Below are 19,491 nucleotides of genomic sequence, written 5' to 3'. Positions count from 1 at the left end.
AAATCCATTTCTTCCACCTTTATTTCAGATACAATAAATACTTTATATGATGGATGCTTATGAACATACTACAATTTAGTTCCAGTTAATTTATAACAAAGTAAATTGTTGCATTCTTAGATTTCATATGGGTTTATTACAAATGAATAGCAATTAATGAAATTAAATGACAGCTTATTTAAAACTTATGACATTAATAAATGGGACAACAAATTCTTTTGGCATATTTTTTATTAATTAACTATAAAAAATCAAAACTAATGTATAACAAGTATACAAATATTCAAAGGCAAATTTCTTGAAAAAACATGTTTTTAAGAATTACACATAAAGAAAACAATTTCTAGGAAAGTGACTAAAGACCTTTCAGGCAATATTGCACTTTATGAAGCTTAGCAGGCAAAATGTCAAATCATCTAAAAAGTTTTATTTACATATGTACAATGCATCTTCAATAAATGCTAAACATAATCTTTGAAAGAACATACATAAATTCATCACAGAGGAGACAATTCAAAACAGTCTGCAAATGTCAACTCCATGCTGAAAGCTGTAAATAAAATTACACTATATTCAACATATTGGCAAATATGATGAAGACACATAATTTCAGTGTTGTTAATTACAAATTTTCCTCATGTAAAATGTCTGTTTTGATGAAATATATTTGCATAAATTACTGGGGAGTCCTGTTGGACTCTTAAGAGAGCTCTTTCATCCAGCAGAGTTTCCCAGAGGCACCTCATGGAATTTTTTTCTTTAATGATTACATTGCAACAGGGCAGCATGATGATTTTAATACAAAGAATGATATTTAAGAAACTGAATAACCTTTCCCATTGAGCCGGGGTCAGCAGTTCACTTGAGAACTATTAAAAGAAAAAAAGTGAGAGAATGACGATTTATATCACATTATGCAAAATATAGAATGATTCAAAATGATAAAACTGATTTCTAACTACTTTATTTCTGAAATTTACAAACACAAAAGTTTACAAACACAAAGTCTAAGTTTATCAACACATATAAGACTCCTTTCAGTTACAAGAATAATGAAAGGAAAATCATACTCCAGCATATCTATCATTATCATCACTACAGCTACATTAGATAATTATAATGGTTAAGAAAACAAGATCAGTTTTTTCTTTCTAAAACTGATTTCTTTTCTTAACTCATTTACATTAAATTAATACACAGTTAATGGATACTGAATTTAAATCAGGTCAATGTGTTTTAAACCATTCTTATTGAGCATATTAACAAATTTGTTTGAAAAGGAAAAAATATCTAAAAATCCTGAATTTAAGACTAACTTTTGAAAGTTCATAAATTTTAATCATAGTATCATATAATTATTTAATAAAAATCATGTGAGTATTATCTGCAATTTAAACTAACCTGCTTGAATTTAATTCTGATGGATAATGCACAGGTGACTGTAAAGCTATAAAATAAAATCAAAAATTAATTTTGAAAATTCCAAATTAAATATTATTATGCAAATTAATGTAAAAAACATTTTACTTTGTTCATTGTTCAATCAACTAAATAACAACTGCATGAAATACACTTAAAGTTACGTACTTCAAGTAGAAGGAATAACATTTACTCCCTTTTTAAATATTAATTTTAAAATAAAATACATTTTAAGTAGATTTACATGCTAAATTGGTAGCTTTTGAAATTGAAAAATTTTAAGTTCCTAAAAGAAACAATCATATTCATAAATTGTTCTAAGCTACATTGAATAATAATTATTTACTTAATTCTCAAATTTTAAAAAAAGGGAGTGAAAAAACATATTTAAACACAGCTTTTTTTTTAAAAATAGCACTCCTCAAATTCATAGTTCACTTCATAATATAAGTCATTATGGTGAACAAAAATAACCTTTCAACTTTCAGCATTATTTTTTACTAAATTTTAGAAATATAGAATGAAAGTTAATTCTTTCTTTTGCTCTAGTTCTTGTGCACTGATGTTATTTTTAAAAATAAGAATCATAAATTTTATTTAAATTCAGGTGTTAGTTTTTGCAACACAAGTATATACATATTTAATTTGCACAGCATATAATATTGGGTTGGCAACTAAGTAATTGTGGATTTTTTTTAGAAAATCAAAGACAATTTTTTCATGGAACTAAATAACTTAATTCTGTAATGTATTACCCATTTTGATCAATGACCTTTTGCCATCTTTCAGGCAGCATCATAATCCCACGTTCATAAAACTTCTGGTTTTTATTAGCAAAAAACTGAATCGGGTACAATTTGACATCATCATCATTATTGAAATATTTACCATTCAAGGAGTTTTGTAAAGATTGAAACAAAAAGTAATCAGATGGTGCAAGGTCAGGACTATATGGTGGATGTGGCAAAACATCCCAACCAAGCTCCAATAATTTTTGCCGAGTGACCAAAGATGTGTGTGGCCTTGCATTGTCATGATGGAATACAACACCTTTTCAATTTGTCAATTCGGGCCGCTCTTCTTCAACTGCATTGTTTAATTTCGTTAGTTGTTCAATGTAGACATCAGAATTGATCGTTTGGTTGGGTGGTAAGAGTTCAAAGTAGACAATTCCTTTGTAATCCCACCAACCTTCTTTTGATGAATATCAGCTTTTGATGTTGTTTGAGTTGGTTCACCTGGCCTGCTCCACGATCTTTTCCGCTTGATATTGTTGTAAACAACCCATTTTTCATCGCCAGTTATCAGTCGTTTTAAAAATGGATCATTTTCATTACGTTTCTTTAGCAAATCGCAGCTGTTAATGCGTTGCGTTAAATGCGTTTCATTCAGTTCGTGAGGAACCCATGTATCGAATTTTTGAACATGCCAAGTTGTTTTAAGTGATTTTCAATACATGTATATGATACATGAAGCTTCTCTGCAATCTCACGTGTTGTATTGTGACGATCCGAATCGATTATTGCTTTGATTAGTTCATCATCAACTTCAACTGGACGGCCAGAGCGTTTTTCATCTTTGAGTGAAAAATCACCAGAACGAAATTTGGCAAACCAATTTTGACACTGCTGTTCTTTTAAGGCTTCGTCACCATAAACAGCACATAACTCTTTATGAGCTTGCAATGCGTTTTTCCCTTTGCGGAAATAAAAAAGCAAAATATGACAAAAATGTTCCTTTTGATTTTCCATTTTTCTACGAACGCCAAACGAAAACTACGCAACCGATCAAAAAACCTTTTTTACTGATTGACAGCTGAATTGCCAACTATCAAATAACAAAATATGTTTTACATTTGTACTATGTCTGCAACCCTAAAAATTTAACTGAAGCCATCTATGAGTGAAATCCACAATTACTTAGTTGCCAAACCAATATTTATAGCTTGCATGCTCCTGACAGTAAATGATAATATCTCCAACTTCCCATTTTGTTAGGACATTCTGCAATAACCTATATTTTTAGTTGCACAATCAATGAAATAATGTGTATTTAGATTTCAAGAATTAAATTAAATGGTAAATATATAAAGTTTTTCGGTGCAACTGCAAAGCTTTTGAATTCAATATTCTTGGCTTTTTGTGTGCATGTATATTTTATACATAGATACAAAAAGAAGTGCTTTTGTAATGATCATCACATCAGTGCTAACTGACAGCCAATGTATCAGAAGGAAAAAAAAAACTTCTGTTCCTTCAAATATATATATGAAATTACAGGATATTTAATGTACACTGCACACACAAAAAAAGTGGGGACAGTTCTATATCTCCCATTCTAGTGGGGCGATTGAGGAAATTAAAGTTGAGTATTTCATGTCTCGAAAGTGTGACTTAAAAGATGTATTAGATTTATATATAGTTTTGTTCTAATACAGGTATTTTTACACAAAATCAGCCTTTTTCTGAAATAAAATGCCAATTTTTTTCTGTAATTCGATTCTACAACTCTAACTATGACAAACTGCCAAGTTTTGTAAAAAATCGCACGAGTGGTTTTTAAAATATTAGCTCCTCAATCTTAATTGAATTTGATATACATTTATTAATATCTCTTTTTTTAATTAAACTTAATTGATTATTCCTTTCACATTTCAAAAGTTAGGTTCATTCCAAATAAAATTTGCCTATTTTTTATGATTTATTTTTTAAATTTGTATTTTTAAATAATTTTTATAAATTTTTCAACAAAAATTTTGAATTATAACCTAAAAAATTTTTGCCATCCCCTTTAAGTATATTTCTAAGCATATCTGCAAAAAATTACATTTTTCTATTCAAAATTTCTCAAGATATACGTGAATTTACATATTGGCGTGATTTGAAATTTGCCATATTTATTATAAGGATAATAACGCTAAATGTAGTTTATGCACTTTGTTAAAATTATTTGAAAATATGAACGAAGACCTTTTTTCTGCTCGTGTACAAAAGGAAAGGAAAATAGGTTGCTATAAATTAAGAAGTTTGCCAAGTGAATTTTCTTGGTGCAAAGTGAAAAAAATTCGTTAAGATAAATTTTAAAAATTTCTCCATAAATTTCTCACCAAAAATTACAAAATTTAACATCTAGGCATAATTTGAGTCATAGAATTGAAATATGGAAAAACATTGGTATGTTATTTCAGAAAAAGTTCGATTTTGTGTCAAAATACCTATGTTAGAACAAAGCTATATATAAATTTAATATATATACTAAGTCGTGCTTTCGAGACATGGAAAACGCAATTTGAATTTCGTCAATCGGCCCAGTAGAACGGGAGATATAGAACTGCCCCCCTTTTTTGTGCAATGTACATAGACTAAATCAAATTTCCAAATTTTGCTCCCATATTCAAATAATTTAAATTTCAGATCATCAATGAGAATAGTTTTAATATATGCTTTTTATTGTTATATTTGTTAATAATACTAAACTTTTATGCATATATATATTACTTGTATTAGAAGTGAATCTTGATTAATTAATACAAACAGGAACTGGAAATTATGTTAAATTAGGAAATTTTACTAAAGACTCCCGATTAATCAGCTTACATGGTGTGCTTGACCTTAAATAAATTTTGGATGAACTCAAAAAATTTCACAAAATAGTATTTATAAATTTCAAAGAAACTAATTTTAACTAAATAAATATTTATTTACAAAGAGTTTCTAACTAACTAAATATTCATTTATGTAATATTAGTATTCTATGTAATTAAATAAATTACACATGTATACACATACATGTAATTATTTATTTAAACTATTTTTAAATGAATATTTTGTCTGTTAGAAATAAATTAAAAAAATGCATGTACATGAAAAACTATATTCCAAAAGATGCAGACAACCACTAAACTACTTCCTAGAACTACTAATGAGAAAGGGTCTAGGACTTTTCACTGTCGCCATTTCACCGTCGGGACATATTTATCTTTACATGACTATTTTACCTTCCCGTATTATACTCATATTAAATAAATTTAGTTAATTTAATAATTCTGTTTACCTTTCGTATACTTAATAAAGGTTGCTTTTAATATATATAATTATTTACAAATATGAGCTATAAAGGAATTACACATAGTTGGAAAATTATGTCAGTATGAAAGAGAACTGGGGCTAAGCATTTGATATAACAGAAGATTTGATATAACAGAAGTTATACTATCGATTTTAAAATTATGCGGGTAAATATTTACATGATTTGCCAACATTTCTTGAAATTTTAATCGGTTAGTTCAGAGAAATCACTCATATGAGCAGGAAATTTATATTTATATGAAATCTGAATAGAAAACGGAATTACTTTTGAATCTTGTAAGCACCTTACTCTCTTAAAATTAATATGTCATGTGTAATGGTGTATTTGTATGAAACTGTACACAAACTATTTATTAAACTAAATAGAGTTATTAATTTAAATCAACTTAATATAATACAGCAAGACAAAATATAGTCATGTAAAGAAAAATATGTCTTGACGGTGAAATGTCCCGACGGCAAAACAGCCCAATGGCGAATAGTCCCATTCCCAATGAAAGATGGTATGTGAAAAGGAATCTTGATGAAATTAACAGATAGTTACAGTGACACCAGATTTGTCATATGGATTCAAAAATAAATTTATAATAAATAATAATTTATATTGACCTATAATAAGGCATTTAAATGTTATGCATTTCACAACAATTTTAACAAGCAAATCATAAATAAACAATTCTGCTCCTAAATTAAAGAAAAATATCCTAAAAGAAATTAATACTAAATACAAGAAAAAAAATAATATTTCATAGCTTACATTTTACATAATCCATTTGCATATTTATTACATAATTTATTTTATCTCTCCATTCTTGGGCAATTTCTGTGCTGTTTCCTTGTAAGGTTAAACTTTCATTTTTTGGAGAGTCTTTTGATATTAGCAGAAATTTATTAGAATCTTTACAATCCTCTAACTGCACCTTATTTATCTGAAAATGATATAAAAAATTTTAACTAGTAAAAATCACTTTTAAGTAAGTTATTTAGGTGACAGATTAGCATTAAATATATGATTTTTAGTTCATATAATTTTCAGTAAATAAACACAAAAGTTGTAATATATATTTGATTACACATTAGAAGCTGAAACAGTGCAAGATCAGATATGCATTTGTCACATTCACTACTTGCTGCTCCAAAATATTAATTAAAACTTGCCACCTATGTTCATTATGTTAGATACTTAATTATGCATGAGTACCAAGATTGCCTGTAATAGACAGGGTGCTTTTGTGCACAACTTTCTACAGAAAATTGGCTTCTTTTATGTACAAGAGTAAAACCCCATCTAGTCACCCATTAAATGGCTAAGAATTGTAATGGATCATCAAAACTCATTTCTCCATGGATAGATACGGTTAGTCAATAATGAAGATCCATTTTTCGCACAGTACGGGCAACAATCAAAATTAGAACAAAAAATTTGTCACTTTATATTTCATCAGACTATTTACTAAGTTAAAATAAATTTCTAGCAATAATATAACAAATAATAATTTTTCTACAAGATTTTAATTTTTAACTTAATTTAAAATAAAATGTTGTACTGCATATATTGCAGCCAAGAAGTATGCATAAAAAATGAAATATAGAATCCTACTAATACATTAAGACTGGTAATTATTCATGAAAAACATAATACTCGTAACTTGCATAGTAAACTTTAATGGAAATTTAAGTGCAATTTTATTTTAGAGTGCAGTACTGCATTTTTAAAGCAGTATTTTTCTCTTTATTCGAAGTTTGACCAAAAAAAGGGTATTATACTTTACTAACCAATTAAGTCTATTTTAAATTACAACTTTTTTCTGTTTTTAGTGTATGTGTATGCAAGCATTCAATCATTCTATTTATTCTATTGGCAAAAAGAGTGGCAGATAATCAAGTTTCCAATGAAATACATCCAATTTTAGCACTTTTTATACTGAAAAGTAGTCATATTAATGATGCATAAACTTAATGTAAACAAGAACCAGCGGCAGGTTCTAGTCTATAATTAATTTATTAATCATTAACTATCTTTCCGTAATGAAGAATTCAGATCATATACAACATAAAAGTTTTTATATAATTTAGTCAAATTCTCAATAATTAATAACGACTTCCATACAGTTAGCTTTCATGAAGAGTAATTCATAAATATTAATGCTTATTTGACAACAAACAAGATTTAAATTTTACCTATTTCGCTTATGCTAACAATAATGAAGACATGTTAATAATCAATGAATAAATTAGAAAAGTTTTTTAAAAGCTTCTTTCCAATACATTTATAGCCATGCCAAGGCATACTCAGCTGTATTTGTAAGAAAATAGATCACAAGCATATATGCATGAACATGTGCACACATACACACACATTGGTAGTTTAATATATACTGGAATTCTGATATGTGTTATTGGGCGTAATTCTAAATTAGCTAAAAAGATTTATCAATATTAGCAAACTGTAAATACAAATAAAAGAAATGGTGAGAGCAATTTAGGAATAGAATAGAAACAGTTGTCAGAAAAGAGCATTTTACATCTGACAGCACCAAGAGAAAAAATATCAACAATGAAGTTCATTACACTAAAATCATAAATACAAATTGAGCTCCAATTATTGATTTTAGATGTATTTCAGTAAATTTTCTTGTGAAATTCTGCAGAAATGGTCATAATTGATTTTATTACTAAACTATCCACAGATGGTCTGCAATTTGGTACATAACTGTATTTTGTGATTTTCAAAATTAGGTTTACAAACACAGGATAATACAATAATAATAGTGAGTATGAAAAACAAAATAGCCTTATAATGAATAACTTCATATAATTTTATATAACTACAATAACTTGCATTCACAAATAGTTTCAAACAAATAATGAACAGTTTAATTTTACACAACCACTGGGATGAAGACAGAGCATTATTATACTGGGCAAATATGAATAGTAAGTTTACAATGATTTCTGTAACACTGCAATTAATTTGATAGCAAGTCTCATACAAATTTAGCCTGTTAATTTACTCATTTTAGTAAATATTATATCATCTGATTTTACTTGAATTTTCCAGTAGTGTACCAAGTTTCAATTGCCGAAAATGATTCTGAAAAGCTAATAAGACTACATTTATTACAGTTCATGTAAAGTTCACAATAAAAACTGAATACGCTTACTCACAAAAATATTACGTTAAACACAGAACAGAAAGCTGCAACCTGATGCAAAGTTATCATGGCAAATATCAGTGGTTTCTAATTCAAATTTCATGTCGGCTGAATGCACAATCTAAAATTAGCTGATGAGACCTTTTTAAAAAAAAAAAAAAAATTTAACAAAACAAAGCAAACCAAAAACTGCATTTTAAGTTTTACTTCCAAAATATTTATAAAAACATGCATAAATAATAAAACTTCCAGTTTGAATAGACACTTTTTTCTGCCTCTGGATGTCAATGCAAAAATCAGCAGAAGCACACTGATTTAGAGAATGTTTCAGTGGCAACAACATGAATTCTGGAACTTACTTTTGAATTGTTTGATGCAGCATGAATGCTGCTGATGAGATTTAAGTAAATTCTAGATTAGGTTGATTTGTTTTCGTGTTCTAATAAATTCCTTTTAAACTAGACTGAATGTGGATTTAGACAGAAATACCACTGAACCACACATGTAGAAATTTAGATGCGGTATTTAGATTCATCCAACTCTGTTATGCTATCCCATTATTGTCTTTTGTCCACATTTTGGCGCATCCTGTGAGCCAGAAAAGAGAATTAAAAAGAAAATTTAATGATTATTTGATGAGTACTTCAAAGGAAATGTTAAGTGTCAAGACTTGAATTCCATTAAACAGTTGGTTACACATCTGAAAAGGTAAGAACGTTTATTTTCTTTATTTACAATGAAAAGCTGATAAAAAAGTTAGTGAAAAAGGCCCAATTACAAAGCTTTTTAGTAAAACAGGTTAGAAAACTTGAAAAAAAAAAAAAAAAGGCCAGCTAATAATTTAAAGGTATTATTAAACCAGTTGAACATTAAAATTTAAAATATCCAATTAACTGTTAACTTTATGCTGAAAGAAACAAGTTTACAGAATTTTGATGCAGAAGAATATAATGATAATCAATTAAAATAGAAGAGTAATCTAATTTTTAAAACAGAAGACTTAACAGAAAGTTCTAAAGATAATTAATTATTCCAATGAAAGAGTAAATGAGTCCGTTTCTAATTATCTTCTGAATAGAAGTACAAAAACTTTATTAATGAAATTATCTAAATTGACTATAAATAAATTTTTTGGCGATTCAAGCAAATGGTTTGAATTTTGGAGTCAGTATGAAGTAGGTATCCATAACAATGACTCATTACTGAAAGTAAATAAATTTAATTACTTAAAAATGCTATTAGATAGGATAGCCCTTAATGCCATTTCTGGACTTCTGCTTACAAATGGGAATTACAATTCAGCTATAAAATTGCTAACTAACAGGTTTGGGTGAAAAGATTGAAGTTTTAGAAATTAAACAAACATGTGCAACCAATTAACCTTTCCCTCATATCTCAGTTTCCAAAATAAACAAAGAATTCAGAGCATTATAGCTGGCTGATTTTTATGAATACAGTGACAAAAATATTGCTATTCTATAGGTGCAGATAACTATCATGAAATAATAACAGGTAGACTTAAACATTTTAATAAATAAAAATAAAATTACAAAATTTCAGACTTTTTATATTATGCCCAAAAGGGCTCTTTTTTAAAGGCTTTGTGTGTTACCTTTATTTATTAAATATCTTACCTTTATTTATTAAATATCATGTTCTTTGCACTTAAACCACAAAATTCAATTCAACAGCAATATCACAAAATAATTTTAAAAAAGCATATCTTAAGAATTTCCGATACACAGTCCCCCCCATACAGTATTGACATTGCTTGCTTTGAAATTGTTGAGTTTGTTAATCAAAAATTCATTAAAAATTTTACAAAATATTAAATAGATAAGAAAACAAATTCCAAATTTGGGCTTTGAAATGCCCATATTTGGGGAAGGATTACTTTATTCCAAATTTGATGGCTCTAGGTACAGTTGTTCTTTCACAATGAGAGAAACATACATACATTTATGCAAATTCTTCATTATTTAATTTCTTTAAATATAATACAGGCCAATAATATTTGGTGGCAACAATTTGAAAAGTGAAATGGACATTTTAAGTTTTTGATACAAAACGCCAAAATGAAATTAAAAGCCTTTCTGAGTCAATGACCTTTGGGCTAAAAAGAAACTTGCAGCTTCAAAAACAATATCTGGATGCTGCTTTCAAGGCCACCTGATTCTTATTATGAATTACTAAGTATGGACATTGTTGTTGATGATAAATTAATCTCTACATAGTTAAATCAGTTTTGAGAATTAGAAGCTCTGGGAATTGCACAAGGAATGATAATGATATTTTGACAAAAAACAGAACTGTCAAATTAAAAAAAAAAAAAAAAAGTGATCCTCTGGAGGAATAATAATAATAATAAATCATCTGATTTGAAAATGAATCTCTTGAATGCCATAGTTTGCCTAAATAAATTGATTAAAATGTTGAGAAATGATCCATTAATTATTGCATTTAAAAATAAGTATAGCTGAGGAAATTACTCAAAGCTCTGAAGAAACAGAGAGAATTTAATACATGGCTCACCAGCCAGTTATTCAACCTGACAAACCCTTAAGAGTTGAATTTAATCAGGGTTCATAGCCACATTTTAGTTAAAAAAATAAGTACTTTTCAAGCAAATTTTAAGAAAAAAAATAAGCACCTGTCTAATTACATTATACACAACTGCATAACTTCAAAAATTAGACTCATCATTTAAAATATGAGAAATGCAGTATTTATTAAGAGAGAATAAGCATTACCTCAACCATGGAAAATAATTACTTTTTTTTTTTTAAATTTTAAATAACAGTTTAATTTACAGAAGTGGTTTCCAATGAGAGAAAAAAAAAAACTATGCAGAACTAAACTATATTACAAGATTTAATGATGAAATTTCAGTTCAAAATAGAGGAAATAAATAATAATAAGGCATATTTATTCTATTTGCTTGGAACTTAATAATAAATACAATTTATTTTTCCACTCATATTATTATTTAACTAATTTAAATCTAAATTCTGAACATTTTCTAAATTTTCATCGTATATCAGACCCTTAACAGATATTGCAAGCAAAGTAATTTAAGTAAAACAGAGGAACATTTCTGAAATCAGATGACAGAAATTTGCTTCATGCAGTCATCCTTTAACAGTAAAAGCTTAACTACCCGCATAGTTGAAAATTGGCGAATATTCGGACAGTCGAGCATAACTTGAAAAAGAGGAGCGGAGGGGGGGGATAGACTGTAGCTGTTCTTTAGATTTTTCCGCTAAATAAATGCTTTTGACATTTCAATATGTGCATCATATAAAAATAAACCAATGGAACTAAAAAATATTCTGCTTAGAAAGCACAGTAAAACTCTTTTAAGTGTTCATAAACAAATCTCGGACTGAACATCAAATTAATTATCTCTGTAAAATATTGCAAACGTTATTGCGCAATACGTGCACCCTAATTCTTCCCTACATGATATTACGCAATCGGATTCAACAGCTGCTGGTATTGGGAGAATAAAGAACTAAATAAAGGAAAAGAGACTTACCAATCTGGGGTGTTTTTTCATTCTAATTTTGAACAGACTGCGTTAAATTTCCGGAATAGAATCATTCTTCGCTTGGGTTGGTAGATGGTAGACCGCAGAACTTTTAGTCCTATTCAATCCAGATTGGAAAGTGACAAAAAAAAAGGTCCGCTGCTTGTTTTGCAGCGAATTGTAACAGTTTCAAAAAACGAGATTTTGCGAAGAAATGGAAGAACCTCCCAATCTTCGTACTGTATAATGTATCGGCCCAAAAAAATGAAATTATTTTGACTATTCGATTACTTTCCCTTTATTTAAGCCATTCCGAATATTATTAATTAGAAAGCTCATCTGTGTTAAAACACAACCATTTTTGGAAGTTTACTATACTTCAGCAGTTACTGCAACTATGTTAATATAAACATTCATACATATGCTCATAATATAAGCATAACGATCATAATAAACACGAATATGAACTGACCAAGCAGAACGAGAATGCAAATTATTAAGATCTTGATAGAAATTCAAATGTGTGTAGTATTTGGGTGGGAGGAAAAAAATGCCGAATGTACCAGAATTTTCTACTGCTTTCGCAATTCTTTGACCAACAGAACGACGGACACCTGTCTGTACTCTCCGTGTACACCAAAGGCTATGTTAATGCAGAGAAAGGGGGAAAAGCTATTTCCGGGAGTATGATTCACCATCGGACATTCCATTTTTTATTAGGAAGAAAAGTTGTTTATTTAGTTTCGGCTTTGGTACGGAGAAAAATTGTGCGTTCATTTAAAAAAAGCACTAAAAGCAAAAAATAAGCACCACTTAAAAAAAGAAAAAAAAAAAAAAAAGGTTTTAAAGAAAAAGTAAGCACCTATAAGGGCCTTTATATTTTATTTTCAAATATAAGGACTTATAAGCTCTTATAAGGACCACTACGAACCCTGTTAATGCATCTAGCCTTTCAAAAAATGAACATTCTTTAAATGATTGTTTCTATTCCGGTCCTAATTTAAATGCACCATTGTTAGATATATTAATAGAATTTCATACACATAATACATCATTTACTGCTAATGCTGAACAAGTCTTTCTCCAAATTTTTCTCTGTCACCTGAGCACAGGGATGCTGTGAGATTTTTATTGGCAAATAACCTGACAGATAAATGATAAACCCAACATGAAAGTGCTTAAGATGACTCACATTTTGTTTGGCACTGCATTCAGTCTATTTTTGCTTGCCGCTACTATCAAACACCACATAAAACCTTTAAAGAAATGAATCAGACAGCCATTAAACTACTGAATGAATATTTATACGTACACAAGTCAAATTTATTTTTGTATAAAAACAAAGCTAAACTCGTATATGAAGACATTTAAAATATATTGAAAGATACCAGTTTCAACAGGTGAAAAAGGAATACAAATTGTGTGAATATGCAGAAATTATTTGACAAAAATGAAAATGGTGAAATCCAGAAAGTTCTGGAACAGAAGGTATTGGTATATAAATGGAATTACAAGAAAAATCTTTTGAAGACAAAATCACAAAGTCTAACTAATCAGTTCAGGAGAATATAAAGCTAACCACAAAGAGAAAGGCTCTTAAAATCACTAGAAAACTTTACGATCCTAATGGAAAACTTTACAATCCTATTGGATTTTTAAGTCCATTCACTAATAAGGGCAAAAATACTAATGCAGAAAATTTGGCAGACTGATGGGAGCAATCATCGGAGCAAAATTAACCTCAAATGTCAAAGAACAGATATAGAAGAGGCTCCAAACGAATGTTTACTTTTGGACAGATTTATCTGTGATGTTACATTGGGTAGTGGGTGATATGAATAAATGGAAGCCATTCATCCAACATCAAGCAATGGAAACACTAAAGAAAACATCACCCAGTCCTGGAGATAAAAATCTGGCTGACATGCGACCAGAGGAATGAAGACAAAATTCATAAAAGGAATAACATTAGCTGAACTATGAAATAGTGATATGTGGTGGCATGGACCTAAGTGGTTATTACAGAGTATCAATTTGTGGCCTAAACTCACAGAATCAGAAAAGGAGTTCGAAGATAAAGGAAAGCTTGAACTTCAAAAGGGTACTGTGGTAAATTCAACAGTCACAGTGAAAGTTCCACTGAGTGATCACTAGATGGGTGGATTCATCAAAAAGTAATCATCATATAATAAATTAATTAGAATTACTGCATGTTGTTTAAGTTTTGTGAACAACAGAAGCATCACTCCACCATTAAGAAAAGAAAGTTGTTGAAGTGCTTCTGCTGTATGCAACAAAGGTGCTAGTCAAATCTATAAAACATTCTAAGTTTTAACCTGAAATTGAGTGCCTGCTGTCGAAAGAACCAGTTCCAAGTAACAGTAAGGTTTAATCTTTAAATGTATTTCTTGTCAGAGATAAGCTTTTACAAGTTGGTGGAAGATTAAGTCTCTCCAATCTTTCAGAAGTTCAGGCACATCAACTTCCTTTACCAAACGGACAGCATTTCGCTGAATTACTCAGATTATCACAAAAAATCTCTTCATTCAGAAATTCAGACAATACAATACTTTCTCTTGTTAGACAATCATAGTAGGTACCTTCTAGACAACATAGAATTAGATGTGTTTTATATAAATGCATGACTTGCTTTTGGAGAGGAAACTAAACTATAAACCAAATGGTGAGAGATTTACCTAGAGATAAAGCAGTAATAACTACAGCATTCGAAAAAATAGGACTAGACTTTGCAGAATCAGTTATTACCAAACTTAATTTGAAAAGATCAACAGTTATTTTAAAATCATATATCATGATATTTATATGCTTTAATACAAAGGCTACTCATTTAGAAACAGTATTGGATTTGTATACTGAAGCATTTCTACCATGTTTTAGAAGGTTTATTGCTAAACAGTACAAACCCTCCACTGCTTGCAGTAATAATGCTAAAAACTCCAATGGAGTGAGAATGATCTTGATAACCTCCTTATAATTTGAAGATTGGATTCTGTTCAATGCTTTAGTTTCAAAGAAGGCATAATGTGGAAATTTCATTCCTCCTCCTTCACCACATTTTAGAGGATTGCAGGAGTCTAATATAAAATCAATGAAAAGAATTTTTATACAATAATTGACCGTTATCACCTATTTCTGCTGATCCAAACAGATCTTCAACCTTTGACTTGTCTTCTAGGTGGAGCTTAATTCAGAAACTTAGAGCTAATTTCTGGAAATATTGGAGTGCAGAATATCTCAATAATTTGCAAACCAGTTTAAATGGAATCAACCAAAATCCAATTTCAAAGTAGGACAACTAGTTCTTTGAAGGGAAAAAATAAACCCTAATGAAGTGGATACTAGCTTGCATTAAGATCTTTCCCAGTCGGATAGGCTAAAACAAGTTGTGGATGATAGAACATTAGATGAAATCTTTTCTCAAGCTATTTCCAATATCAGTCCACTTTCATTTCCAAATTATGTTGTACAGACAGGGCAGGATGTTCTTGTTTGGATAGACACTTTTCTCTGCCTTTGACGCAGAAGAAACCTGAAGAAAGCATGTATTGGACTAAAAAAAAATCAGAAGAAACTCCTTTTTTCCGTAAGATTATGTTATGTAACCGATAAAGTGGCAATGGTGTGAACATTGGAATTTGCTTTCCATTTGTTTGATGTACCTTGACTGCTGCTAAAGAGATTTAATTGAAATTTAACAAAACAAATTATGAAAAATTTCTAAGTTTTCAGATAAACCTTTCTTTTAGACCTGAGAAAAAATAACAATAACCTAGCCTCTTTCTCTGATATATTAATTTTTTAATATGTTTGTGAGCATATAATTATAAATTTTATACGTAAATCAAAATTTTTGCATAATGTCTGTGTGCTGGAAAAAAATATTTAATATAGATTTTAGATGCTCATCATTCAATTGATTCTTTTCTTATTAATTTTATCAACTGTGAAGAGAAATCGGACACAGAAATGTATCCCCAAACAAAGCAATTATTTTTAGTGGAAATATTTTTAACTGAGGATACTTATTTTTTGACAATTATGAATACAAGTCAATCAAACTGTACCTTTAAGATCCTAAATGTGATTTATATCACATTATACATTAACTCAATTTAGATTGTTTGGGTGTATTATTCATACTTGTTTTAATGGTGATGAAAATAATGTAAATCTTTGAAACACTAAATGTGCAACAAATATGTAATTGAAATTTATTTGTGGACTTCATACAATTGCTTAGGGAGCTGCATGCAACCCACAGGCCACCAATTTCAGACTACTGGAAAATACAATACATAGTTGCTAACCCTGAAATATGAAATACCAGAAGTAAACTGCAGTGTGAAGCCATATCAAAAGAACTCCAAATTGATTTAAATTTACTTTATATTGCATAAATCAGGTTATTGAATTATTTTTAATACAATTTTGATGTAAAATATATTAATATAAAATTAGATACTCTAAATTTTATGTTCTTTGGCTAATTTCATTTCTCATTTTTTTTTACACTTTTATATTGAGAAAATTCTGAATAGTCTTTTATTTGTCAAAGTATTTTTAAATATATATTGAAAATAAAATTAATAATTAATGTTAAGTACAATTGTGTGAATAAACTTGGTAATGTGCTATATATAAATGCAAAACGTAAATGCAGGTTGAATCTTCATTAAAAGATTCTGTAAATGTCTGCAGTAGATTAAAGAAATTCAAATCGAATAAAATTCAATAAGGAAAGTTCTGCTGTAAATCACTAGGAGTGGAGGAATTGAGTTCATACAATTTAAGTTTCATTAATTCAATAAATTTTATTTATTAATGGGAAATATTTTTCTTAAACACTGAATATTAAAAAACTGAGATATTCAATGATCTACCTGGAGACTAAGAGAGGTAATAAAAAAAAATCTGTAAAATCAGGACAGCTGGCAGCAATGACAATAATTACAAAGTCTATGGGAAATTTGCATTCCCTCTTGCATCTATGCAGTCCTAAAACTGAAGAAAAGAGCAACCGCATTTAATCCCGTGTATCCTGTCTACAGTTATGGTTTTCTCCATCATGGAAAACGTTTCAAGACATGGAATGCTGACATTCCTGTAGCTGTCGAAGACTGGAATGGAAGTAGGAATCCAGCAGAGTGTGAGATCCAAGTCCTGCCCAGCATTTGCTACGTATCAACATGACTCATACACAAGTACCTGATAACCAAATATAATGTCAAAGTTAACACAATGACATGACATAGAAGATGTCATTGACAAGTCATCACTTGTTCATCTCCCTTTTTTCATATATTATAGGTCGATATGCATTAGCGATCTGTTCTGTTAAGTGTAAGGATAAATATCAATTAAAACATTTTGTTTTTCACTTACATTCAGTGTTTTCATTAGAATGCAAAATTCTTTTAAATAACCATCACTCTCAACACCCTCAACACAAATAAAAAGAATTTACATTTTTATTTTTATTTTTTCACACAGTCCTTGCAATTTAAAAATGGAAAGAAAAAATTTATAAGAAAACACCCAATAGGAAACAATTGTGATTTTCATTTTAATTCGAATTCTTCCTCTTTAAAAGCTACTGACAGATACTTACAGGCAGAGAGTTCTTGTACATATACACTGGACTAGAATGTTGACTTTTTGGAGTTGCGATTTCACTAAAAACTATAACTTGTTCAAAGAGAAACACTTGTCTCTCTTTGAGTTTGCTAGGATGTTCTCCAACTTTGAGTTGACCTTGAAAAAGAAGCTGTCCTTGATGGGCCAAATTAACCTGTTTTTAAAAACAGAATCTTGAAATCACACAATATAATTTCATCACTTATAAAAAGGATTTTCAATAAGCAACATTTTCTACAAAATGTAGAATAACAATTTATACAAATTTACTTTGGCTCTTGAAACATAACACAATTATAATTCAAAACTTCTTCTTCAATACTTAAAGATTTTGTACAACAGAAACATTCTTTGCTAATATTGTGTAGGCAACAAATAACAACAATGATCTTGATAACACAAGATAACGTTTTATTTTAAACATATGAAGTATTTTTGGATATAATATACTAAGAAAAGTCTATCCATACGAGAAAGAAAACAAGTATAAATAGGTGGCTGAAATAGGAGATGGAGATGGAGGTGAAAAGGGTGGTTAACTTAAAAGTACAAAATAAAATAGAACGCAGAAAATTGTCCATTCTAAAAAGAAACTAGATTCTAAAAACAATCTCACTCTAGATCTTTTAATTGGACAAAAATAAGATGATCCATAATAAAAAAAAAAGTAAAGGGAAAACAAAGTAAAATTTGAACAAATAAACAGCAGAAATTTACTGCTCACTACAGTTAACTGAAAACAATACCCAGGTTGATCATAATGAATCTTATGACTCTGCAACCCTGCTAATATTAATATACCATAAATATTGCACAGGCAAAGTGGAGCAACAGCATCAGCCAATCAAAGTGCCACAAAATTAAAAATAATACAGTACATAGTTTTTAATAAAACTGCAATTAGAAATATATTTTCCTTATTTTTATCTAAATTAACGTTACCTTTTCCGTTTATTTATGAATACATATATAATTCAAATTTCATTTCTTGCAGCAATGGTGCATGAGAATTGTTTAAATTTAACTTTACTATTTTCTTGTGAAACAATTTTGTTAGTACTTAGCAGCTTCTAGCGATAATTACCTTGTTTGATTTCACTTTTTTAATTTTTTCAAATATAACTTGGTTCAAATAGATTTTTTAAAAAATATTTTTATACTTAACTAAAATTTTTTTAAACTTTATTTCAAATTTTAACTTACAGTATTTTTTAACCACTTGCCTGATTATCCCAAGTTATCTCGGGTTCGTATATATTGCAGTTAATTATTATCCCGAGAAAACGCAGGCAAAGCAGAATTTGTTAGTACGATTTGTTTTATCACGGTTTTACTCAGTCTGGAGGAAATGAAAGGAAATATTAGCTTTGATTGGCAGTTTGCCAAATTTTGTTTGTTGCATGGTTCTTTTGAAGGGACTGGTAGCGTGTTTCCCTATTGTATAGTATACGTTGGCTTGTGGATTAGTAATGTATAAAGAAAGATGCATGCATTGGAAAAAAATAAAATAATGGCGATGATGGAAGATAGCGAAAGCGATGATTTTTCAGATAGTGATTATGAAAATGTTTGGGGGGGGAAATCCAACGAGACAGTGTACTCTGTGCTCCCGTGAAAGAGATTCCAGTGATAAGCCAGTAAGAAAAAG

The 19,491-nt window shown here is 29.2% G+C and overlaps 1 protein-coding gene across 3 annotated transcripts in view; it reads right to left on the bottom strand.

Moving 5' to 3' along the window:
* Positions 1-213: 213 nt before the first annotated feature.
* Positions 214-19,491, bottom strand: part of trio (trio Rho guanine nucleotide exchange factor) — a 220,188-nt gene continuing 200,910 nt past the window's right edge. For 2 of the 3 annotated variants that reach the window (XM_085813909.1, XM_085813910.1), the window contains 4 exons: positions 17,818-17,997; positions 6,265-6,436; positions 1,402-1,447; positions 214-869 (listed from right to left, as the gene is read on the bottom strand). In XM_085813909.1, coding sequence (XP_085670035.1) covers positions 851-869; positions 1,402-1,447; positions 6,265-6,436; positions 17,818-17,997 — 417 coding nt within the window. In that variant the 3' untranslated portion in view covers positions 214-850. Of the gene's footprint in view, positions 870-1,401; positions 1,448-6,264; positions 6,437-8,675; positions 8,804-17,817; positions 17,998-19,491 lie in introns of those variants that run through there. The other variant, XR_015040424.1, reaches the window with a different exon arrangement.

Source organism: Stegodyphus dumicola, chromosome 3, assembly GCF_044657685.1.
Source record: "Stegodyphus dumicola isolate Sdum_Otavi_A_Nest chromosome 3, ASM4465768v1".
Lineage (NCBI taxonomy): Eukaryota > Metazoa > Arthropoda > Arachnida > Araneae > Eresidae > Stegodyphus > Stegodyphus dumicola.
Note: the sequence above shows the minus strand (reverse complement) of the source record. Positions and strands in the feature narration are given on the sequence as shown.